The 26,698-nt window shown below is 37.5% G+C and overlaps 1 protein-coding gene across 2 annotated transcripts in view; it reads right to left on the minus strand.

The window, feature by feature from the left end:
* The window catches only part of SCAI (suppressor of cancer cell invasion), a 143,755-nt gene that overhangs the window by 24,879 nt on the left and 92,178 nt on the right, over nucleotides 1-26,698 (minus strand). For both annotated transcript variants that reach the window (XR_006210662.1, XM_042964775.1), the window contains exons 4-14: nucleotides 26,471-26,566; nucleotides 25,853-25,939; nucleotides 24,702-24,800; nucleotides 17,530-17,626; nucleotides 15,887-15,985; nucleotides 15,583-15,735; nucleotides 13,198-13,299; nucleotides 12,843-12,944; nucleotides 12,064-12,142; nucleotides 10,064-10,163; nucleotides 8,272-8,353 (exon numbers count right to left, since the gene is read on the minus strand). Coding sequence is in view for 1 of the 2 variants with exons in the window: in XM_042964775.1 (XP_042820709.1) it covers nucleotides 8,272-8,353; nucleotides 10,064-10,163; nucleotides 12,064-12,142; nucleotides 12,843-12,944; nucleotides 13,198-13,299; nucleotides 15,583-15,735; nucleotides 15,887-15,985; nucleotides 17,530-17,626; nucleotides 24,702-24,800; nucleotides 25,853-25,939; nucleotides 26,471-26,566 (1,096 nt within the window). In the remaining variant the exon portion in view is untranslated. The remainder of the gene's footprint in view (nucleotides 1-8,271; nucleotides 8,354-10,063; nucleotides 10,164-12,063; nucleotides 12,143-12,842; nucleotides 12,945-13,197; nucleotides 13,300-15,582; nucleotides 15,736-15,886; nucleotides 15,986-17,529; nucleotides 17,627-24,701; nucleotides 24,801-25,852; nucleotides 25,940-26,470; nucleotides 26,567-26,698) is intronic.

The following is a 26,698-nucleotide window of genomic DNA, read 5'->3' on the forward strand; positions in this document are numbered from 1 at the left end:
TTTGGATCCTCTGTCCCGTCTCTGTCGCTCCCCGTCTCTCTCTGTTCCTCCCCTGCTCTCTCTCAAAAATAAGTAAACACTTAAAAAATATCTTTGTAAAGTGCTTAGAATGGTGGATGGCACTATAAAGAAGCTGTCATGATAATTAAGAAAAAATAAAGAGGTGTATAAAGAATGCAAGGGGGCATATGATTTTATTTTTTATCTTATTTTTTAAAATATTTATTTATTTTTGGGGAGCGCACAAGCAGGGGAGGAGCAGAAAATCTGAAGTGGGCTCTGTGCTGACCGGCTGACATCAGTGAGCCTGATGTGGGGCTCGGACTCACGAGCTGCAAGATCATGACCTGAGCCGAAGTTGGACACTCAACCGACTGAGCCACCCAGGCACCCTGGCATATGATTTTAAATAGGGCAATTAGGGGGGCACCTGGGTGGCTCAGTCGGTTGAGCATCCAACTTCAGCTCAGGTCATGATCTCACGGTTCTTGAGTTCAAGCCCCACATTGGGCTTCTGCTGTCAGCACAGAGCCTGCTTCGGATCCTCTGTTCCCCTCTCTCTGCCTCTTGCCTGCTCGTGCTCATCCAAAAACAAATAAATCTTTTCTTTTTAATTTTTTAAAATGTTTATTTATTTCTGAGACAGAGCATGAGTGGGGGAGGGGCAGAGAGAGAGGGAGACAGAGCATCCAAAGCAGGCTCCAGGCTCTGAGCTGTCAGCACAGAGCCCGACGCGGGGCTCGAACTCACAAACCATGAGATCGTGGCCTGAGCCAAAGTTGGTCGCTCAACCGACTGAGCCACCCAGGTGCCCCAAAATAAATAAATCTTTTAAAAAATAATAAAAATAATGCATAGGGCAATTAGGGAAGACTCTATGGAGAGGCTTCAATTTATCAAACACCTGAAGAACAACGTGGGTGTCTTTGGAAGAGGATTCAAGACAGGGGGAATAGACACAAAGATCCAAAGCAGCAGACTGCCAGGTAAGTTAGAGGAATACCAAGGTCAATGTGGCTGAAGAGAACTGAACAATAGGGAGACGGGCAAGAGAAAAGGTCAGAGATGCATCTGAGGGGAGCGAGGAGGTGTGTGAGGGCAGATCACATGAAGCCTCCCTCTGAGTGAGATGAGGCGTCTCTGGAAATTCTGAGTAGAGAAGTGACGTCCTCTGACTTATAGACACACTCTGTAAGGAAGCAAGGACAGAAGGAGGAAGACTTGTTAAGGAAGCTCCTGTAAGAATTCAAGGGCCACACGATGATGGCATGGGTCAGGGTGATGGCAGTGGAGGTGGGACAATTCTGGATATATCATTTGCAGCCAAGAGGATTTCCTGAAATGGATGTGGGATGTGAGGAAGGAGGAGGCAAGTATGACACCAAGGATTTGGGCTGCGGCAACTATCAAAGTGTAGTAACAGTCATTAACTGCATTAACTGATCTGGGGAAAGCTGGAGGAGGAAGAGGTCTTAGAGATTTTGTCTTGGGCATGTGAAATTTGTGATCTTTATTGGAATCACCAATTAGATACGGAGCAGGTAGATTATACTTAAGTCTGGAGTAACAGAGAGAGGTCTGGCCAGAGGCAGGAATTTAGAAATTGTCAGCATAGAGATTGTAATTAAAGTCATGAAACTAAATAAGGGCTTCGGGGCGTCTGGTTGGCTCAGTCAGTGGAGCATGCGACGCTTGATCTTGGGCTTGTGATTCAAGGTCCGTGGTGAGTGCAGAGATTACTTAAATTAAAACAGAACAAAACCCAAATGTTAAATAAGGGCATCAAGAGAGTGAGTTGTAGCTGGAAAAGAAGAGGAAAAAGACAGAGCCCAGGGTGCACCAGTGATAAGACGTCACAGAAATGTGGAAAAACCAGTAGAAGAAACTGAGAAAATAAGCTGACTCCAGACATCTTTAGCCCCGAGGCAATTGAACAACATGAATTCAGGTTTTAAAGGTCTGATCCAGAGAGGAGGACACAAGTCCGAGCTCAGGGTCTGCCTAAGACGGGAGTCTAACAGGAAACCAGCCCTGTTAAACTAGGCTACGCCCCTAGTGTAAGGATGAACCCAAACCAAACTTTACCATCCTTCCCCCATGACCACTCCTCAAGGGGCCTGCAGGGAAGTTTCTCAGTACTGAACAGAACAGAGACAAACAAAACACAACAGTGCCTGAGTGTTCTAACTCTAAGCTGCCCCTTTCACATGTTTGCAGCCCAAATTCATACCATGGAAGTAATCGTAAAAACATGGTCACGGCTTGGTAGTACCTCCAAGTATTTAGCAGAAGCAAATGCAGACCCTCTCTGGATGAAAGTATCTTCATTCCAGGCCTCAGTCCATTTCCCGCAAATAGTTTTAAGGATAACGAGAAGAAAGCAGTCAAAGATCATCAAGCGTATAAGAATACAAAAATACCAAAGGGTATCTTTCAGCAGCAAAAGCAGATTTCAGGTATAAGCCTAATCAGCTAGATAATAAAGAGTAAAATGAGTATGCTTATTAAGTTTAAAGAAATAAAGAACAAACCTGAAAATAGAAAAGAAGAAGGTATAAAAAAGGAAATGGAGAGGCACCTGGGTGGCTCAGTGGGTTAAGTGTCCAACTTTGGCTCAGGTCATGATTTCATGGTTCATGAGTTCAAGCCTCACATCAGGCTCTCTGCTGTCAGTGCAGAGCCCGCTTCAGATTCTCTGTCTCCCTCTCACTGCCCCTCCCCTGCTCGTGCACACACTCTCTCTCTCATAAAATAAATAAGAACTTTAAAAATTAAAAATTAAAAAGGCAATGGATTATTTGAAAAAGAACCAAACAGAACATCTAGAAATGAAACACAACCAATATAAAACTCAACAAATGGATTTAAAGGCAAGTTAATCGCAGCTAAAGTAAGAATTTGTTAACTGAAAAACAGATCAGAAAAAATTATCCAAATCTCAACCAGATACACAAAAAGATGGAAAATGTAGAAGAGAAGTCAAGAGATGTGGAAGACACAGTGCAAATGCTAGGCTATTAAATATACATATATAATCAGAGTTTCAGAAGGGGATGAGAGAGAAGCTAGGGTACAGCAAATATCTGAAGAGATAATGGCTAGGAATTTTCCAGCAATAATGAAACACTCCAACGTACCAATTCAAGAAATCCAACAAATCCCAGTGAGTTAAATATAAAGAAGCAAAACCTAGACATATCACGGTATAACTGCAGAAGGCCAAAAACAAAGAGATGGTCTTTCAAAGTAGCAAAAAAGAAATGGAATGAGTGCAACTGGCTGGCAGAAGAGTTCTCACATGCTCTGGTTAGGAAGGTGAACATCTTGACAGCCTGCGGCAATCTGCATCCATCAGTCAAACACTGTAGGATGGGGCTGTTTACGTAAATACGACTGTTTTGACAAATGTGTAAGTTATGCTCACTGGCAGAGATCCGGCTCTGTCACAAATATTTAAATACTCAAAGGATTTTCTTCTTCCAAAGAAAAGAAAGCAGAAATGAAAGACGTGTTACCTAACATGACTGAGGGATTTTATTTTACTCTGCTAGTACTATGTGACCACAGATATAAAACCACTTCAACCTGCCCATTCCCTAATGACAATTTGAGAGTGGAAGTTTGGGCCATACTTCCCATGTATATCTTCGTGTTTCAATCACTGTCCTCTGAAATGAGGTTAGGACTGGCATGCAAAACTCCTCTTTTCCTAAATACAGACAGAGCTTGGGCTTTGGAATAACAAAGACTGGTGGAATCAATTAGGCAAAATACCTAACCTCCATTGGCAAAGTTTCTTCAACTACAAAATAAAGATAATAATGTGCACCTTCATTTAATCATTCAACATGCATTATTAAGAATATTTTAAGTGTAAGACAATGGAGACATAAAGATATATGTATATACAAATAGAAACACACACACAGACTTTAGGGGAAACAAAGCATAGCACTGATAATCACATCCTGGTGCATCTGAGCAGACCATGAAAAAAGACCTAAAGATGCTGACATCAGAGGTTACCCAGCTAAATGGTCCAGCTAAACCATCACACTGAGCATGTCAGTGTGACAAGCCCTGCCCACAATCGCAGAGATTCCAATCACTGTGCTAGCTTCCTCTCTCAAACCTGAGCAAACAAGCATTATGATACTCTGAGAAAAGTCTCTAATAAGAAATATACAGACAAAACCAAAGAGAAACAAATCAACATGGAGGAAAAAGACAGCATGCAGGGAGAATTTTTTAAATGATCAAGTGATATTTTCAAAGGTAAGAGAAGATATTTCAAACAAGATCAAAACCAAGACGATTGTATACGTGTCCGCATATTTGTTGTATATACATACACGTACATTTATTTCTTTATGAAAGAAACATCTAGAAAACAAGTAAGAAATCTCATAGGTTAGAAGATAAAGGCAAGGGAATCTCCTAAACAGCAAGAGGAACAAAATATGGAAAATGAAGGGCAAGAAAACAGAGGACTAGACTAGAAGGCCCAATACAGGAATGACAGAAATTCCCGAAATACAGAACAGAGAAAATGGGGAGAGGAGATCAATGAGCAACTCAAGTAAATGGGCAGAGTTTCCACATTGAAAAAACTCAGGAAGTACATGCCATGTACCATGAAGTAAACCCAGATCAGGGCACACCGTAATGAACGTGAAAAACACTGGGGACAAACTGACAATCCCAAACATTTCCAGAGACTGAAAACAGGTCACAAAAAGAATCCAGAATGAGAATGCTTTTCTACTTCTCAAGAAGCATTGGAAGCTAGAAAGCAGTATTAACAATCCCTTTCAAATTCTGAAGGGAAATAATTTCCAGTCTCTACCAAAACCATCATTAAAAGGTGACAGTAAATTAAAGAACAATTGAAGGAGTGCAAGACCTCAGATATTTTACCTCCTGCTCAGCCTTTCTAGGAAGCTGCTCCTGGAGATGCTGCACCAAAATGAGAGAGTACGTGAGAGTCCAAGAGGAAGACATGGGATTCAGGAAACAAAGGAGAGATAATGAATTCTCAGGATAACAATGAAGTGGAGTTCTGGGACGAGGGTTCTGTAGAGGGCACCAGTTCAGAGGCTCTGAGGGGTAATTCAGCACAAAGAAAAAATGAAGAGACAGATGAATCCGAACAACCTACAAGACGTAGGTGCCTGGTGAGAAGACCGGGGCTGAATCAGTGTGACTTTCAGACAAAAACAAGGAACAAAGTCACATAATTATTTGCCCCAGGAAAAGCAGGAAGTTGCTTGGGAAAGAAGAAGTTTACTATATGGCTTAACTGTTAGATGCATTTTACAGTCATCATAATATAAGCATGAAATATTCAGTGAACCAAAATCATGATAGAAGAAATCTACTGTGGGGAGAAAAGGAAGTAAAAGGTATAAATGTGAGCAGAGGATAAGAAGAGGAAAGAGCTGAATTTCTCTTCCGCAATGGGACATCAGTACATAATGCCTGAATATGAAGAATCAAGAAGTATCAACACGAGCATGTTATTCAGACAAATAATCAGCTACAAAAGATGTAACTGGTGGCCTCTGGGAAAAGGCAAACAGGAGTTTGGCAGGAGTATGGCAACTGCCGTTTCTGGTAACACCTTGCTGACTGAGTCGTCCCCACCCTGACAACACACTGGAATTGTACTGATACCTGAGACCGGCCCCAAGTCAAGTGATGCAGAGTCACAGGAGCTGGGGCCCAGGTACAAATGGTTTTGAGAAGGACTCGAATGTTTCTGATACACAGAAAGAGTTGTGAGCGACAGTTTTAAACCATATGCAGGAGCTTAATTCTCACAAAAATAAAAAAGTAATATTTAAATGAAGAAGTATACATGAAATGTTTGTATTTATATGAAAAAACATCAGCAAACATGCTCATGAAACATTCATATATGTGAAACATACACAGTAAAGTTGATCCTCAAGAAACAATGTATCAGTCACACAGTTCTTTTTCACTAGAAATATGTTAAATGGTAATTTAAGACTCTTCACACATGCTTTGTGGGAAAAGTAAATATCAGACACTTTCACATGTCAACACAGACGACTGCATACTTGATTTAGAGGTACCGAATAGTATTAATTTTTAAAAAAAATTTTTTTTAACGTTTATTTATTTTTGAGATAGGGGGAGACAGCATGAACGGGGGAGGGTCAGAGAGAGAGGGAGACACAGAATCTGAAACAGGTTCCAGGCTCTGAGCTGTCAGCACCGAGCCTGACGCGGGGCTCAAACTCATGGACCGCGAGATCATGACCTGAGCCGAAGTCGGACGCTTAACCGACTGAGCCACCCAGGCGCCCCTAGTATTAATTTTTAAAAAGAACTGGTCTTTGCCATGCTCTGACTTGCCTAATGCGTATGTAGATAAGTATGTTCTGGACAATTTAATTTTTTAAAGGAGTGACATTGCATGTGCCATCAAGAGCAAACGAATAAACAAGAAAAGCTTTCTATTAGTCCACTGTCATTCTGGGTATCAGAATACTGAAATCTCAAATTAAATCATGATATATAATTAGGGAAATACATTTCCAACTATGCACAACAGTGTTTTTAAAAATCAGCATTCAAGGGGTGCTTGGTGGCTCAGTCGATTAAGCGTCCGACTTTGGCTCAGGTGATCATCTCACGGTTCCTGAGTTCAAGCCCCACGTCGGGCTCTGTGCTGACAGTTCAGAGCCTGGAGCCTATTTAGGATTCTGTGTCTCCCTTTCCCTGTCCCTCCCCCACTCATGATGTCTCTCTCTCTCTCTCTCTCTCTCTCAAAAATAAATAAGCATTAAAAAAAATAAAATAACAAAAAAATAAAAATCAGCATTCAATACCCATTCTGTAACCAAACAGCACTTTGGAAATAGCAGGCACATACAATGAATGATATTCTTGAGATTATAAAAGGGGGCATCAAATATCCAATCAAATTGAGGGAAATTAATAGATTGCTAAAATACTCTAAACGCATGCTAGATCATATTCAGTAATACACTGGACCTAGTACATCAACATATTGTCACATCATTAAACTGTAGCAAATGATTCCTTGTCATTGACAAGGTCACAGAATGCTTCCTTTGAATTCTGTCAAGGCACAAAACTCTTCTGGTTTTATAGATTTGAATGAGGTAGCCAATAAACCTTTTCTTTCCTTCAGCAGCTTCCCATCCCCTCAAAGATTAAAAGCAACAACACACACATGATTTAATAAAGTTGACAGCTAATTTTCCTAAACATCAAGAGTTGTGAAACTTGACAAAATGGGTAGCAGGATATATGCTGAAAAATGTAGGGTGGATTGGATATTCTTGAAGTTTAGACACTAACTCTAAAAAGTGAAACTAAACATAAAAATTAGATAGAAAGCATATGTTTGGAGTCATCTCTTGGCTAGCAGACATTTTTTCCCTTGTTCTCCAAAAATAAATCTACTAATATTTGCTTCTCTATCTAATTGTACGAACACCCATAACAGAAATAGTTTTAATTGGCAGATCTGTGTTCCTAGCATATTTTTGAACATATTGTTGACTAATGAAATATTCCAACCACATACAAAGGACTCCAAAGATTCTGTTTTCATTTTCCTATAAATTACTGTAGTTTGAATTCTAATATCCAACTTTAAAGTGTTTCACTATGGACATTCTTTGTACAGTCATTGAAACCCATTGCTTCAAGAGCAAAATATAAAACCAAAAGTTTTTCACTTTAGTTCCCTGTTACTTATTTCAGCATTCAGGGCCATCTTTTTTTACTTAGTGTCACAAATTAAAAAAAAAAAAGTGCATCTAAAACAATTTATGTTGATATTCAGACTGTGACTATGTAAGATGGAATAGAAATTTCATTTAAACTATAGCAGCTCAGTGTGGAAAAGGAGAAACGTTTGAAAACTAGAAAATAAAAATTTCCTATATACTCCTACTCCTATAAAAGAAAATTACTCTGGGTTATATAACAAAAATAAACCTCCCACCAGAGATCTTGGAAATCTTGAATTTTTTTTTCCTGCAGGAGGATTTATTATTTTCCACTGAGTGTCCATTCATGCGTTTTCTTCTTGTTTCTATTCATAGCACCAGATCCTGACTAGCATGCACAACCTCAAAAGAAAAGAAAGACTAAATACAAACTGCTAAAATGTAAAAAAATAAAGCAAAATAAAAAGGCACATGTTAAGACTGGTTACCTTGGAGTGGTGCCATAATGTCTAACATGCACAATGGTGCTGGTGGAACTCACCTTGTATGCAACGCTGTTGGATGAATCCACGATAATAAACAGTGGCTTCCTTGTGAAAGGATAGAGGTCTCCAGGATGAAGGCTGGGAAAACAAAACAATGGTAACGATGAATAACTGTACAACTAAACTGGCCAAGTTTTAGAAATCTTATTCTTCAGTTTGGTCTGCTCACATCTCCTTTTCATCATGGCACTGAGCAAAAAACAAAGATGAACTCAGCAAGAGACAAAACACGTCTCTATTTACTGGGATACACACGTTAGCAGTTTCATCTAGAAAAATGTTCAGAGATCATTATTATACAGGAATATTCAAGCTAAAGAGAAGTCAACAGATATACAGATGGGCAAAACATACAATAGGAAAATCCCACAAGTCAGCATTTAGGTGCTGGGCTAGTATTTCAAAGCTCCTTCTAAGAAAATGTTCTGAAAACAGGATGTACTAACACAACCAGATTTGTATTTCAATGTATTTATTTTAAAGATATTTAATATTTCAAGCTATATCTTAACATTGCAGTAATAAGCACAGGCTCTCCTTTTACTATTCTTTACGTTTCCTCTGTACCTCTGCATCAGAAGCAGATGGGGTGCTTGTTAAACGTATAGATTCACTGGCCCACAGAAGACCTATGGCACCCAAAGGCTGAAGTCCCACAATATGCGTTTGGGAGCCAGTGGATAGGAAAAGATAACAATTTTGTGCATGCTCTCTTATCTGTAGCTTACTGGACAATGGGTATATGTGTAAAAATATTAATGCAATTGTAAACGTAAATATATAAAATGATGTGTCAATGAGTAACATCATCAAACCAATATGTTTCAAATGTAAGTTTTTCTTTTAAATAATACAGGTTTTTAAAAAAAGTTTATTTACTTTGAGGGAGAGAGAAACAGAGAGCTGGGGAGGGACAGAGAGAGAGAGAGAGAGAGAGAGAGAGAGAGAGAAGGAATTCTAAGCAAGCTCTACACTGTCAGTGTGGAGCCCGATGTGGGACTCGAACTCACGAACCTCTAGATCGCGACTTGAACAGAAATCGAGAGTCGGACACTTAACCGACAAAGTCACCCAGGTGCCCCAAACTAAGTTTTTCTAATATAAATCATCTACAACTAAGGTCAATGACAGCACCAACATATGGCTTGGAGGAATCTTAGCTACTATACACATAATTTGAAATATCTCCCTGTCTTCCCTTTCTCATTAATACGAACAGCTATAACATTTTTGTGTAAAATACGATTAGAAATGCAGTTTCAGACAAGTCCAGTCTCCTTTATAACAAGAAATTGCTATCTCTCAGCTAGAAAAATTCTAGAGCCAATAATGGCCCAAGCAGTGAATGTGTTGTACTTAGAAAAAGAGTGAACATTCATAGGTGAACTTTCCTTAAAATCATACACCTAAGTTCATTTATACTAGATCTAAACAACAGACTCTTATATTAAAAAAGCTTCTTGCATGGATGTTAACATGTATCATGTCTTGACATATTATTTATGTATACACGTAAAATCTCCTCCAACTTGAATGTTAATTTTGTTCGCTGACATATCCCCATGACTGAATAGTGCCTGACATATAATACTGAATGAAAAATTTAAAAACAAAGAACAGCCAAAAATTCTAATTTCCTAGGATAGTCAGAGCCTGAAATATTGCTAGAACCCAAATACGTGTTATACTGAGGGAATATTTCTAGTACTAAAAAAAGTCCCCATTCACTTAATGTTTTCTACAACAGACGTTTACTTTTATAATAAGGAGAGACACCAGAATACATACCAGTGCATCTCCTTGTGGGACTGATTTCGTTTGTGGATGGCATCTCCATTTATAATATCCCGGTTACTATTAGTAAGTACTCCGCCAAAATCATAAGGACCTATAAAAACAAGGGAAGAATCCTAGACTTCAGCTGGAGAATAACATTGATCTGATGCTCAAAATTCAAAGGTCTTGTGTGAATCTCTGATTGATACAAGTGGAAGATAATCACAAAACATTTTAAACATTTTAAAATTTAACATCCTAGTTTAATGCAATATTTAAATGATTTCAGCATGTTGCCTGTTTCAACATTAAAAAAAATCATTTAATTATTTGTCAGTTCTTCAAACAGAAGATAATGAGAAACAAAACAAGAATCTACTGCACCCCCTCATTCTGGGTAGCAAAAGGGATGGAGATCTGGGATGTTCAAAATGATCTTTACATTTCAAGCAAAATCAAAATCTCACATTCAACCAAATTATCTAAGTGAGAAAGTTGCAGAAAGAAGACCTAATAATTTCTTAAATATAATTTTAAGTGAGCCACCAATTATAAAATTTAGGGAAAAATTTTGAGTGAGACTTGAAAATTCTCATTGATAAACACTTCATTTTTAGAAAAGGAATGCCAAATTTCTGTGTGTGAAAAAATCTGTTATTATCACTATTATGTCAGCCACTGTACTTTCGGTTTTAAAGTTAGCCTTTCCTACTGATCACATTGGTTAGTTGAACTCTTGTCTAAATGAAACAGCTATGGGATGTGAGGAATCATCTCTCCCAAAGGACCATTTAGTTAGTACCTCTTGTACTTTAAAAAAAGGAAAAGAAGAGGTCAATATATTAAATGGGAGCTCAGAAAACCTGATTCAACAGTTTATGTTATAAAACATGGAAAAAGGGGCACTGTGGTGGTTCAGTCGGTTAAGTGTCTGACTCTTGGTTTCAGCTCAGGTCATGATCTCATAGTTTGTGAGATCGAGCCCCACAATGGGCTCTGTGTTGAGAGCGCAGAGCTTGCCTGCGATTCTCTCTCCTCTCCTCTCTCTGCTGCTCCCTTGCTCGTTCACTCTCTCTCTCAAAATAAATAAATAAACTTAAAAAAATTACAAAATTTCCATTTATTTAAAAATAAAATTACAAGCTTTATTATGAAAAACTTCAAAGTAGTTTATGATTGTGTGTAACTTTTAATGTTGTATTATATTTTACCCCTTAAAAATTACTTGAATGAAAAGACATTGAGATTTATTTTGTTTTGTTTTCATTTTAACACTTTAAGAGGACCTGTACGTCATGCAAGGAAGATGGCAGGGACATGCATTGTATAAAGGAATGCAAATTTCAACAAACAGATGAAGAGGAAAATGTTAAGGATGTTAAGAAAAAAAAATTTTTTTTTGTCCAGACAAAGATCTAATTGCCTAATTTACATTCAAGTTACTCATCTATTCTGACCAATTTCATATATTCTGGACTCATATATTCTGAATAGTTTTAAAAAGTTTTCATTCTGAAATAGCATCCCAATATTCTTCAGGTTGAATCCATAAAATGAAATAAAGGACAGAAACAAAATCATGACAAGGACTTGAACTTTCACAGTTACAGCAATGCACTGATTTCTACAAAGACTTTCAGCCACAATGAAGCCGCTGACCAGATTCCCTGACACATTAACGGCCCAGAAAAATTCAATGATGTGAAGTAGAAAATTAGGCTCAGTTATTCCATACGTATACAAATATATATGTGCCTTTGGCAAATTTGATAATGAGGCATGCATTTAGTATATGAATTGCTGATGATTCGTGGACTTCAAAGTATAATATTTCAGCAAATAAAACAGACTGGGGTATCTACAAGATTGTCAATTCAACAAAGAGACCAGGCTTCAAATGTGGAAGCCTCTCTGGAAAGCTTGGGATGGTCTGTGGGCTATGGGCCATCATCTTGTAGAAAATAAAGAGAATTCAAGCCCTGCTCACGACAGGGAGCATTCCTTTATTGTACCTTCACTATCAGAACGACCTGTGGGGAAAACGCCAGTGGCTGACAGGTAAATCAGAAGTACACTATTGGCAGGCAGCTCCTGAAATTAAAGAAAATCACATATACAAAACAAAAAACAGTTTTATTCAAAGTTCCTGACATTTTAAAGTTGCAGGGACAAGAACCTAACGTAAGGTATCACTGTCTTCTCCAAGAGGACAGTCACTCTTGCTGGTTTCAACTCATAACTGTTTATACAACAAAGAGTCAATATGAATCAATAATCTATAACTATTGCCCAAAGTTTTGAAGACATTTTCTGCCTTAAAAATTTCATCATTTAGAGAATGTTCTTGACAAACCTTGAAATGGTGAAGTAAAGATCCTGACTATGGGTCTACAAGATAAACTCCTGCCCATGGCTTCCTCTACATAAACTTTGGGAGGAATTCACTACTTCTCATGGTTCTTTCAGATGACCACAGGGCTTCCCAGAGCTGCCTAAATACATAACATGCCTGTGCAATCTGACTGTTATATCTACAGTAGGTTAGTAATAAAAACCTGGAGAAAGAAGAATAATTAATCAATACTCTCGTTAATTAATGGTAAGGAACATTCATAACAACATAAGCAATTTCCATTCCTAAAATAGTTGTGATTAGGTATACTGAATGCAGATTTCATTTTCATATTTTATCTACATTCTTGACTCAAATATTCAAAGAAAAGAGTGACTCTCAGATTCTATTTAGGGCACACTTCCCCCCATACAATAAAAAGTATTGGATCATATATACCTTAAAAGATGCTGCTAAGAACGTGTAGAGTTGGCTGAAGGTTGGTTTGTAGAGCAGATACTTGTGGGGGTTTTCTCGTCTGGTAGGTTTATCAGCTGATTCCTATATTCACACACAGAAAACAAGACACATACAGGCTGATTTTGACGGATGAATTATCAATGCCTATTTTTACTATACTCTTCATCAAATATCTTTTTATTACTCCATGTTACTGTTATTGTGCTTATCTCTCCTGTGCCTCATCGAGAGAGTTCTTTATTCGCATGCATGGCATTTGTTGAGTAACAGCATTCCATGAGGAGCAGAAGCAATGATGGTGTTACCAAAATTGCAAATGTGGAGAGAAGATCACCTGCATTCCTGGTTTATTCATCTGGGAAGCTAAATTCATTGGCTCCCTTTCCAGGGCTTGTAACATCCGGAACATGTCGACAGTCAGCTCACTAAACTTAACCTGCATGCAAAACAAACTTACCATCAATACAGTATACAGACCTAGAAGTCTCTGATCATAATATAACTCCCGACATTCATGTGTACTTAATGACACTGGGTAATTTATTCCCCAGTGTTTTATTATAAAAAATTTCAAAAGACAGAAAATTAAAAGAATTATATACATTGTATCATCTAAATTCTATACCATTAAAATTTTCTGTATTTGCTTTATCATGTATCTTTCCATTTATTTATATCTTTATCCATCAATTTCCTCGGGTATTTTTAAAAACATAAAAAGTAGTCATGTAAACAACAAGACCTATATTAGCATCCTTAAAAAAACATGCTAAAAAAAACAAAAACAAAAACAACTTTTTTTGGCAAGGCAGCCTGCTGAAATATGGCTATGGCCCATATTTCATAACCTCTTCAGTAAATTTTGGCCTTATACAATGTTTAAGACCGCATCCTTTTCTGTTTTGAATAATACTTACATAGAACTTCAGGTAGGCAATGTTTATTATTATTATTATTATTATTAATCATGATTTATGCTTTAATCCCCATCATCTATTTCACCCTTCTCCCTACCCACCTCCCCTCTGGTAGCCATCAGTTTCTTCTCTATAGTTAAGTGTCTTTTTCTTGGTTTTTCTCTCTCTTTCTTTTTTCCCTTTTATCATTTGTTTCGTTTCTTAAATTCCATATAAGAGTGAAATCAAATGGTATTTGTCTTTCCTTGACTTCCTTACTTCACTTAGCATTACACTCTCTAGCTCCATTCATGTTGTTGCAAGTGGCAAGATTTCATTCTGTTTTAGGGGTGAAGAAAATTCCATTGTATATATATACCACCTCTTTTTTATACATTTATCTATTGATCAACACTTGGGCTGCTTCCACAGTGTGGCTATTGTAAATAAGGCCGCAAAAAATACAGGGGTGCATGTATCCCTTTGAAAATATGTTTTTGTATTCTTTGGGTAAATACCCAGTAATGCAATTACTGGATCATAGTATAGTTCTATTTTGTAATTTTGTGAGGAACCTCCATACTGTTTTTCAAAGCGGCTGTACCAGTTTGCATTCCCACCAACAGTGCAGGAGGCTTCCTTTTTTTCCACATCTTTACCAACACTTGTGTCTTATGCTTTTGATTTTAGCCATTTTGATAGGTGTGAGGTGATATCTCATTGTAGTTTTGATTTGCATTTCCCTGATGAGGAGTGATGTTGAGAATCTTTTCATGTGTCTGTTGGCCATCTGTATGTCTTTGGAGAAATGTCTGTTCTGTCTTCTGCCCATAGGCAGGCAATGTTTTAATTTAAATTAAATTTGCAAACCAATGGCTTTTAACAGCTAAAACTGGAGAAGTACTAGAAAAAGTTAACAGTAACAAAAATGAAAAGTGTAAGAGAAGGATACAAAATTAAAACGTGTAAATAATGCATACAGAAAAATGTAGTCATTCAAAGTGCCTGGGTGGTTTAGTCGGTTAAGCGTCTGACTTTGGCTCAGGTGATGATCTCACGGTTCGTGAGTTCGAGCCCCGCACTGGGCTCTGTGCTGACAGCTCAGAGCCTGGAGCCTGCTTCAGATTCTGTGTCTCCCTCTCTCACTCTGCATCTCCCACACTCATGCTCTGTCTCTCAAGAACGAATAAACATTAAAAAAAAAAAAATTAAAAAAAAAAAGAAAAATGTATTCACTTGACACTTTTCTGATATCCCATAATTTCCAGTAAATTTACATTTCTAGTACATTAAATCCTCATCATCATGGAACTATTCTGTCACCAAAAAAATCTGAAATTTGCTATGACAAATATGCTTAAAAATAATTCTTTTTTTTTTTTGCCTGACTGTAAAAGTAATATACAGATTTAGAAAGTTGTAAAGAAGAAAATAAAAATTACTTATAATTCTGCTATTCAGAGATAAACCTTTTATGATATTGGTAAATTTCTTCCTAGTCCTTTTGCCTGTGCATATATGTATACAGACATTTTAACATATATGAAATAATCCTGTTTACATATCTCCATACCAAGTTTACTTTTACTTACTATATCATGACTATTTCTTCCTCTGTGATTACAAATTCTTTCTAAACCTTTAAATGCCTGTAATACAGCCCATATGTGGACACTGTGTTATTTAATCAAACATTTCCTCACAAATGGATTTAGGATATTTACAAGGAAACAGTAATTACGTGATGTTAATCTGTAATTCTGTAATAATAAGCACTATTTTTTAAATTGAATTTTAAGCACAATTCCTTCACAATTCTTTACCTGGTTATTACAATTACCAATAATGAGCGCATCAGCCAGAGACAACTGTCCCACAATCATGCCCTGTTCCAGCAATGGTGCTCCTGTCTCTGCAAGGCGATTAGATGTGATAACAATGGTATTATCATCATTCAATACCATTACGGGGTCCGCCTGGAGAAAAAAAGGAGTAGTTGATGGCCAAGGCAAAATGTCAAGATGATAAATTATTCCTTCTTATTGACATATACACACCATAAAAACATATGCCACATAGGCAATTACTTCTCCATAATTATGACAATCTCTCTTGTCAAAAACTGACCTCAATGAAAGCTGCTACTTCTTGAAGCACCAAGTTCCATTCCACTTGATCTTCAGTATTAAAGCGGTGAGTATAATCTTCGATTTCATCTGACAATTCCTGATTTTAAATTTTTCACAAAGAAAAACAGTTATGGGGGAAATACACATACAAATAGATTGCTATATTGTACCATATTCTTGACAGAAATTGATATAGTTAAGCCTGATTATTATAAAAAAAGAAGCTTGATTATTATCAATATATGGTCCCAATTATAGCCCAAAATGAAGAAAACTACTTTATTTTGCTTTAAAATAGAAGACTCCAGAATGACACACATCAACAAGATCTTCACAAAGATCCAGAGCAACTCATATCTACTCAATTCTACATCAGCAATTAATTTATTGAAGGTAAAACCCCAAGCTTTTAATGCTTAAAAACAAAGACTGTCTAGATGATTTTCTTTGGATTCATATCATACTGTGTTTTGGAAACAGTCTTATTAGTAACTAGAGGTGGAGGAAGACAGAGAAGGACTTGTCAAAACTAACATGTGATACTTGAGTACCAAAATTTAAGAGGTATCTTGTGGAAACAGCTGGCTGACTGCAGAGTGCAACCAGAACGGGGTGTGAATAATTAGAGACATTAAGTGAACCCACCTCTAATTTACCTGAGGTAACAAAGGACAGTGATGCAGACACAGTAAAAGGATGGAAAAACCCAAACTCATTCGCGATACCTTTGTAAAACATGAAATGTTTATTCTTGACCCAACCTTTCAATTATTTCCTCTTTTTTTTAAATTTTATTTTATTTTATTTTTTTTATTTTATTTTATTTTTTATTTTTTTAACGTTTATTTATTTTTGAGACAGAGAGAGACAGAGCATGAACGGGGGAGGGGCAGAGAGAGAGGGAGACACAGAATCAGAAGCAGGCTCCAGGCTCCGAGCCATCAGTCCAGAGCCCGACGCGGGGCTCGAACTCACGGACCGCGAGATCATGACCTGAGCTGAAGTCGGACGCTTAACCGACTGAGCCACCCAGGCGCCCCACAATTATTTCCTCTTAAACCGATTATTTTAACTTTTGTTTGCATTTTGCAAACATCCATTGATGTGTGGTGAGATGTAAAACACGCTTAAGGGACAAAAACAAAGAATTAAGAGAACTGTCTCTCGCTAGTGTGTATCTGAAATATGAAGAGGGCAGGAATATTCTTTTAGATTACCCTTGTCCGAAGTTACCACACTTTTGAATGTTTTAGATATAGATATACTAAATTTAGATATGGTAAAATTATTTTTATCTTAAATCTATTTTTAAAAAAGCAAAATTATCCATACACAATTACAGAGTAGGACTTTAATAATTTTATTTATTTATTTTTAAAATAATGATTTCTTTTTATTTTATTTTGAGTGAGAGAAACAGAGTGTACATGGGAAGTGCACATGAGCACGTGTGCACACACACGTGGGGGAGGGGTAGAGAGATAGACAATCCCAAGGAGGCACCACATTGTCAGGGCCTGATGTAGGGCTTGAACTCCCAAACTGTGAGATCATGACCTGAGCCGAAGTCAAGAGTCAGATGCTTAAATGACTGAGCCACCCAGGCACCCCAGGATTTTAATAATTTTAAAGTACATTTACCTTCACCAAATCCTTCACAACATCCATTTTGTTGAGAAGAAGGCAAACTACAATAAATCTTGCATAGTATCGAAGCTTCTTAACGACCAACTCAGGTCTATGGCAGATAAATGGGAAATTACTCATTAGATTAAAAAAGAAAACATGCTCTTTGATTTTTCCAACTTTCTGACAGCTTTTAAACTTTTTTAGATCCTATTTTGCACAGTAACAAACATTTCTGCATATAGCCTACAGCTGCATTTAACACATTTCTTACTCACAGATTCATTATGTTCATTCACAAATTCATTCATTGAACAAATACCCACTGAGAACTTAGATGCATCAAGCACCCTGGTTAAGTGCTAGAGAAATGATTAAGACAAACAAATATAGACACAGCCCCTTCTTCATAAATATCAGAGACAGGAAACTACCTAAAATGTACTGGAGACAGACAGACACTTAAAACACAGTGGAATAAGTACACTGAGAGGAGAAAGGATGCTATTTGAGCTCACAGAGAAGGCTTCCTAAAGAGAGCGATGTTTAAGGTGAGATGATAAAGAGTAGAAGACAACAGGCAGGAAAATACGGGTGAAAAGAGTTCCAGGACAAACATTCTTTGTTTTGGAAACTTACTTTCTGATATTAATATAATCAAACCAGTTTTCCTAAGCTTACTGTCTGTATACCCTTTTTCTATTCCTTTACTTTCAAGTTCCTGTGACTTTTCACTTTGACCCATTTTCTCTTAATGTTTATTTATTTATTTTTGAGAGACAGAGTGTGAGCAGGGGAGGGGCAGAGAGAGGGAGACAGAATCCAAAGCAGGCTCCAGGCTGTCAGTACAGAGCCTGATGTGGGGCTCGAACTCACAAACTGTGAGATGATGACCTTAGTTGAAACCAAGAGTCAAATGCTTAACTGACTGAGCCACCCAGATGCCCTGACCCATTTTTTGCAGACAATGTAGAGTTAGCTTTTTAATCCACTTTGACAGTGTCTGCCTCATAGACTCGGGTACTTGGACCATTTACATTTTATCTTACTGTTGCTTTGGCTAAGGGTTTGCATCTCTTACAGTGCTTTATGTTTTGTTTTGTTTTGTTTACAGAAAGAGAGCACAAGTGGGGGAGAGGGGCAGAGAGAGAGAGAGAAAGAGAGAGAGAGAGAGAGAGAGAGGCAGGCTTAAGCACGCTGCCGGCTGAGCATGGAGGCTGGGGGCTAGATCCCACGACGCTGGGATCATGACCTGAGTCAAAAGTAAGTCAGATGCTAAACCAACTAAGCCACCCAGGTGCCTCTGTGCTGTTTTCTTTCTTTCTTTCTTTCTTTTTTTAATGTTTATTTATTTTTGAGAGAGAGAGAGAGACAGAGTGTGAGCCAGGGAGGGGCAGAGAGAGAGGGAGACACAGAATCCAAAGCAGGGTCCAGGCTCTGAGATGTCAGTACAGAGCCCGACGCAGGGCTCGAACCCATGAACTGTGAGATCATGACCTGAGCCGAAGTCAGACGCTTAACCGACTGAGCCACCCAGGCACCCCATCTTTTTCTTTTTTTTTTTTAATGTTTATTTATTTTTGGGAGTAACAGAGTAAAGCAGGGGAGGGGCAGAGAGAGAGGGAGACACCAAATCCAAAGCAGGCTCCAGGCTCTGAGCTGTCGACAAGGAGCCCAACACAGGGCTCGAACCCACCAACCGCGAGACCATGACCTGAGCTGAAGTCGGATGCTCAACTGACTGAGCCACCCTGTGCTGTTTGTTTTCCATTTGCCCCTTCTGCATCTGTGTTTTCTAGTGCTCTTTTTAGTTAATTATATTTTAGTATTCTACTTTATATATTCTATCAGTTTCTTACTTATACTTCTTTCTTATTATTCTTTTAGTGGTTGCTAGGAGTAGCAACCCATACTCTTAACTTATCAAAGGCTATTTACAATCAATATTGTAGCTCTTCACACCTGAACCTGTATACTCATCCCTATGAGGGATATCAAACCTGATATTTCTAATTTCCACAGCCTACATTACAATTATAATAACCCTACTACAGTATATTTTTATAGATGTTTGACATTTTCCATAATAAAATTTTAAAAAATTCCTCTTTGACCCAGGAGTTATTTCGAAATGTGTCTACTAATTGATAGATTTATTGATTTTTTAGACAACTATGTTGTCATTCTTAATTTTTCATGGCACTGCACCATGGTTAGATATCATACACTTGAAAATAATTGAAACCTGTTTTGTGTCAGGCATAAGTCAATTTCACAAAAGTCCCATATAAACTTGAAAATTATGTGCATTTGCTTATTGTTGTACGCAGTATTAAGCACATTAGAACAAGTTTTTAATTATGTTACATAAATCTCATTTCGTGTCTTCTGATTCATAAATATAGTACATTAAAAATCTCCTTATATATTGGGCCATTTATCAATTTCTCCCAGAAAATAAGCTAATTTTTGTTATTTATTATAATGTTACATTACTGGGCATATAAAAAAGTTTAGAATTTTTATATATATATACATATATATACATATATACGTGTATATATATATATACATATATATATGTGTATATATATATGTATATATATATGTATATACATATATATATACACGTATATATGTATATATATACACATATATATATATATATATATATATATATATATATATATATAAAAGGTTTTTTATCTTTATTTTTGAGAGACAGAGTGTGAGCAGTGGAGGGGCAGAGAGAGAGGGATACACAGAATTTGAAGCAGGCTCCAGTCTCTGAGCTGTCAGCACAAGGCCCAACGCAGGGCTCAAACTCACGAACCGCATGTTCATGACCTGAACAGAAGTCAGACGCTCAACTGACTGAGCCACCCAGGTGCCCCATAGAATTTTTATATCTTTTGAGTTGTTCCTTTTACCATCATGAAATAAACCTCTATCCTTAATAATGCTCTCTTGCCTTAAATACAGTGGCATTTCGGGATGCCTGGGTAGCTCAGTTGAACATCTGTCTCTTGATTTCAACTCGTGTCATGATCTCACGGATTGTTCATTGTTCGTACCCCGTGTGGGGCTCCGCGCTGATGATGTGGAGGCTGCTTGGAATTCTCTCTCTCTCTCTCTCTCTGACCCTCCCCTACTCACTCTCTCTCTCAAAATAATAAATAAACTTAAATATCTATCTATCTATCTATCTATCTATCTATCTATCTATCTATCGTGGCATTTCTTCCCTTGGTATCTACTTTATCTTTTTCTGTGTACCTTGTATCTCTGGAAAATCTTTTGTAAACACTAGATTACTGGATTTTCTTTTAAAAGGCATACTCATGAGGGGGTGGTGGGAGGAGAAAAAAAGGCATACTGATAATCTCTGACTTCTACCTAGGAAGTTTAGACCACTTTCACTTACTATGATTATTAGTGTACTTGGATTTATTCCTACTTTGTTTTTTGTGCTAACTATACTTTTTTTTTTTAGTACACATTCCTTCCCTAACTTTTATTGTAATGATCATAATTTTATTATTCACTTTCCTCCCCCTTCTACCTGTTTAGAAATTACACATTCTCCTTATGTTATTTAAAAATATTTTTCTTACTATTTTAAAAAGCAAACTTTACTTACTCTAAGCTTCTTCTGAACAATAAATGGATCTTATTGGTATGATTTAATTCTTGACTTTCTTCTTTCATGTTATTATTATCCAGAATTTGGCCCTGTTTTATCTTGATAACCTCAATTAGCCATCCTTAAAATTATTGTCTTATGAAGTCCGTGATTTTTAGGAAACAAAGGAATACCTTTTTTCTTACCAATCCTTATATATCACCCCTTCCTTCTGGTTTCAATTTTCCTCTTCCTAAAGAAAACCTTACTAGCTCTTTCACATCACCAAAACCAAACACTCTTGTAAGGTTGTCACAGCACTGGTCACAGGGTTGATAATCTGAGGATTCTCCTTACTTTCTTGACAGCTAAACTGTCCATTTAAAAGGACAGGTGAGGGGCGCCTGGGTGGCTCAGTCGGTTGGGCATCCGACTTCGGCTCAGGTCATGATCTCGCGGTCTGTGAGTTCGAGCCCCGCATCAGGCTCTGCGCTTACGGCTCAGAGCCTGGAGCCTGTTTCGGATTGTGTCTCCCTCTCTCTCTGACCCTCCCCTGCTCATGCTCTGTCTCTCTGTCTCAAAAATAAATAAATGTAAAAAATAATAATAATAATAAAATAAAAGGACAGGGGATCTGTTCAGTCAGCATCTCTAGGTGTTTGGGGAACAGTATTTTAGATTATCTAGCCTGCCACATTGTCAGAAGTGGAATTCAAAACAGGAGGAAAATTTGTAGGAGGAAAATTTGTAGGATGATGTCAATTCACAGTTGAAATACTAATAAGACAATTCCTTTAATGTTTTGCTAAAATAAAATAGGTTCTATGAATCTATATCATAGATGATACAACTATGTAATGCAGATTACACAAACATACTGAACCAGGGATTAGCAAAGTTTTGTAAATGGCCAGACAGTAAATGTTTTAGGCTCTGCAGACCCATATGGCGTCTGTAGCATATTTTTCTGTTTTCGTAACACTTTAAAAATATAAAAAGGATTCTAAGCTACCAGACAGTTCAGGAACAGGCCACAGCGTGCCAACCCCTGTATTAAATAAACATACAGAAGTAGGTGGATGTATTCTATTTTGGAAACCACTGTGTTGGACTGCAGCAAAGCACAGATAAAAAAGTCAGTGCTGTCCACTTATACACACGAGAAGCTGTCCCAGGCAGGCCCACAGCCCACTGCCTGATAACACATGAAACTGTAGAAGAAAAAAATCATCCAATGAATCACACTGGAAAGGTCCACATCACATCCTCCCAATAAACACTACTAGGAAGCGCCAAGGTTCTCAAGTTTAGATTCACGTTTCCCACAACGTAAAACTTCCAACACTGTCACCGCTGAAGTTGACATCACGATCCTTTTGACAAAGTTATTCTGGCACTCCAGAATTGTAGCTTTGTCCAGCCTGCCAGGCCCACTAGTTCTAAAACACTGACTCTTTATATGTTTGCCTGAGACACTATTTTCCGAGGTGGCTAACTGCAATGTGTCCCCAGGCTTCTGGGTACTCAGAAACTTCACCATCCCCACATCTAACTCCGACCAGGTTGAGCCTTAGCCATTTGCAATACTAGTCAGGGTTTGTGGCTCCTAGGACAAGTGATTATGTGGCAACGTCTCCTCTACTAAATAGGACAGGCCCTTGGAATGAGCATTTGCTTATGCTTAGTGACAGGCAGTCACTTTGGTGACTGCTGAAATGTACCGTGACTTCTGGCTTTAACAGTCCTTAGGTACTGAGACAGTGCAGAGAGCAGTTGCCCTTTGAGGAGAGATTTTTGCTTTTAAGGCAATTGTGAAATTGTGCAATACTGTTACTTCTTAGTTTTAATCAACCAGCTGTTGATTTTAGCAGCTGTCACTAATAGCTACCCTGACTGTCTCCCTGCTCTGTATGAAATAAGAAACAAACAACCCTACCAACTGAGTAAAGTCCTTCCTAAGGTACAGCGAACAAGGGCAAGATTTTGCACACAGGATTGTCCTTTGATTCCAATTTGGTGGCCTAAGGCAAGAGATTTTGTCATCCTGGTTCCAAATAATCCTGCCTCTGTTCATCTGCCTTGCTCTAGGAGGCAGCACAGGAAAACCATTCATATGTGGCATTTGCTATTAGGACAGAAAATGATTTTCATAAATGAAACTGCTGGATTTGAAGCCAAGGGGCCCAAGGCCAATTTCCCTTTGAGTGAATTAGAAAATGCAGAAATGTGAATTATACAAGGTGTTTCACTGTTGCTTAAAATAGTTCTTTCCTTATATGTCTTTTTCATACTGAGAAGATATCATATAGCCCTTCTGTGTATTTTTAGAAGTAAAACTTATCTCACCAAGAATTCAGACAAATTGTACAACATGAATAGAAAGAAAGCGGGTGGGAGTCTGATGAAATATAACTGTAGTGAAAATACGTGAAGGAAACCATAAGAAAATCTGAAGGAGAGGTGACTAACGGATCTTCTGATGGAAGAGTGAAGCACGGTGACGACTTCGGGGGGAAACGGAGAATCTAGCATCTGTGTGCCTTGCTTGTATCAAGCAACCTCCTCTGGACAAGCCTGAACAGGATCTGCTAGGGAATGAAGGGGATTTACAAGAGTGGGGCTTTCCAAAACATGTTGCTGTTGAGCTGGAAGGCTTATGATAGCCAGACCACAAAGTGTTCTCTAGAAAAATATGTCAAAATTATGTTCTCTTCTACTGCTAAGAGAATATAATCTTTTCACTGTATAACTGTGAGTTCTGTTGCCGGTAGTAGGGAGAACATTCAGATCTACTATGCCTGAACTTTCTCTTCTAACAATTCCGGGAATACTAGTCACGAAGATGCTCCAGCAGAACCCTGACTTGTTGAGCAATTCCGTCTTCATCTGGAATTAACATCACAGTCTACCTGGGCCCCAAATATGTCTGTAACTCCCATGAGAAGATAATCCTCTGAAAGGAAAAGAGAACACCTGTATACCTTCTTTTCTTTCTTCTTCTCCCACCCAAGCATCTACCACACTGCCAGATATGTAAGTGCTCAATAGATTATTATTTGGAATGAATGATTTCTATCTGATTTTTTTTTCCTACAGCTATGCAACCAGAACATAACGGGTTTATCAAATACAACGTAAACTGCACCGGCAGCCTTTTCTTTAGTCTCATGGACAGCTGTCAACAGGCTTCTGAATGCATATGAATTCAAATTACCCAGGCTAAAAAGGACAAAGGTTATCAGCGAAGCCTCACTTTGGAGTTGTTTCTTTTCTATGAGAATTTGTGTGGCCTTAATCTTTCATATAGAAACAATCAACTCCTTCTTTGTGCTCTGACTCCACTCAGGTATTGTGACATCTGCTAAACATATATTATAACATTTATTGCTTTTAGGTAAGCATACCTCTGTATGCTTAAGAAGGCCTAGTACATTGTAAGGCACTCAATAAAGCCCATTCAAATGAATAAAAGTTATAAACAAATGTGTGCTTCTCTGCATAATTTCCACACAGACTAAAAATTCTGAGTGTTTTCTCTCTTTCTAAAAACATAGTAGGTGCGTACCTGTCCTCTTTATTGACTTGAGAATAATATGACCTCTGTCTGATTGCAGAATAGAAGGAGAAAGCCTCATTCAGATAGCTGGTCTCAGATGTGCGTAGGCTATGGAAAAAAAAAAAAAATCTTCATATTTGACAGTGTCTCAAACCATTTATGACGAATACTTGTTTCATTCCTCTGCTATTCCTCTACACGAGGGGATGGGAATGACTAAACTAAATTTGAATCAGCAAAGCAATCATCACATCACCCTTACAATGTGTAAAAATAATAGTAATTAAAAAAAAAAAACAAAACCTCTCCACTGCTCCCAAGCCTTTTTTGATGGCAATCCAAAGTACATATTATTTTCGTTCTTTGAAGGGATTCTCCAAACAGCATTCCACCCAGTTACATCTTTCATGACCTTCCCCAAATCCAAACACAGTCATTTGTCCTTTGGTTCATTTCTTCAGTTTTTTTCTCACAGGACTCAGAAATGCGCTAATCAATGTGAACCTTCAGAGGGCGATGTAGTCAGTTCTCTAACATCTTTAGTTTTACAAGGGACTTCTTAAGAAAATATTCTACCCGAAAGAGTGATTTTAACAGGGGAATGATGGATGGTATCTCAAAAGACAGGAAGAGGAAGAAGTTCTATATGGTCCATGCTTTTTATGGTATAACTGATATTACTTTATGAGACCTAGATTCCTAAAAGGAGTGCTCTTCCTTGCTTGACCCATCACTAAGGATATAATCAAAATTATCTTTATCTGCTTCACAAAACCTTTTAGATATATCCTACAAGTATGAGTTTTAAAGTATTCCCCCCAAAACCACTCATTCAAACATACAAGTTATGTATTAAGATTTAAGTGAAGCCATTAAGACCTATGAATTCATTTAGTATTTATGCTTTATCTAAAACGGAGATCATAATCATTTAAGTTATAAATGCGTCTGTCCAAATAAACTGTTTGGAAGGTAAGCCTTTTAAGCAAATAATGTTACTTGGATTATGGAAGATCATTTCATAAGACTGTTTTGATTACTATGATCTGGGGTTTCATTTGTACCTCCTTAGTTTTCCCTCCTACCAAGTAAGTATACTTCTGCATGCTGTGTTTAAACCAGGATAACACTTTATTTTTTTCCATATGCAATTCACTTACTAATAATGGTAGTATAGCTGCCCAATCTTAGAAGCAATTTCCCCTATTTGCCACCGCTTCAAGCCATACCGATTATCCAAGACTTGTCTGTTTTACATAGGAGATAAGAAAATAGAAATAAGAGACTATAAATTCCAAAAATAACCAAATCTGTAAATTTAATAGGATAAAATACCACCCAATTCAGAATTCAAATTCATGGATTTTTCATGAGATTTCAACATCATCATTCAATTAAATTCAAAAAGCAGTATTAAATGTCTATTTAAAGTAAGTTGAAATATGAAAAGAAACCGTTCTGAGCTAAGCTCATGAAAATTAAAAGCAACACCCCCGAATAGCTTTGGCCAATAAACAACGCCTACATTAGAATGAAACCATGAATCAGCCTACCTATGTCACAGTTAATCTGAACCATTTCAGATATGACACTGTCTTTAAAAATCAGATGAGAACATTACATTTTAAAACCTTAAATAAAAAGGAAAAAAAATCAATTCATTTTCATTTGCGTCATGAAGAGGAAATATATTAAAATGCACCAAGAGATAAAAAGGTCAAAAGTGGCACTAATATAAAATGGACCTTCACTCTCCTGTAACTATAAAATTCCTTTACCGATGCTGCTGCTGGAACTTCCAGAGTTTGGTGTAAACATCAAAAGTTCTTCCAAAATAGGACTGCCACTGCTTCTGCCCATATTGTGGCAAATCTCTGTAATACAAACAAACATGTATTAAATCAATTTCTTATGCTATTTGGAAATTAGGTCTTGTGATGGTACAAACTGGATATATTTAAAACATTTGCATTCAGGCTTTCTTTTACTTAAGTTTATTCATCATT

Source organism: Panthera tigris, chromosome D4, assembly GCF_018350195.1.
Source record: "Panthera tigris isolate Pti1 chromosome D4, P.tigris_Pti1_mat1.1, whole genome shotgun sequence".
Taxonomy (NCBI): domain Eukaryota; kingdom Metazoa; phylum Chordata; class Mammalia; order Carnivora; family Felidae; genus Panthera; species Panthera tigris.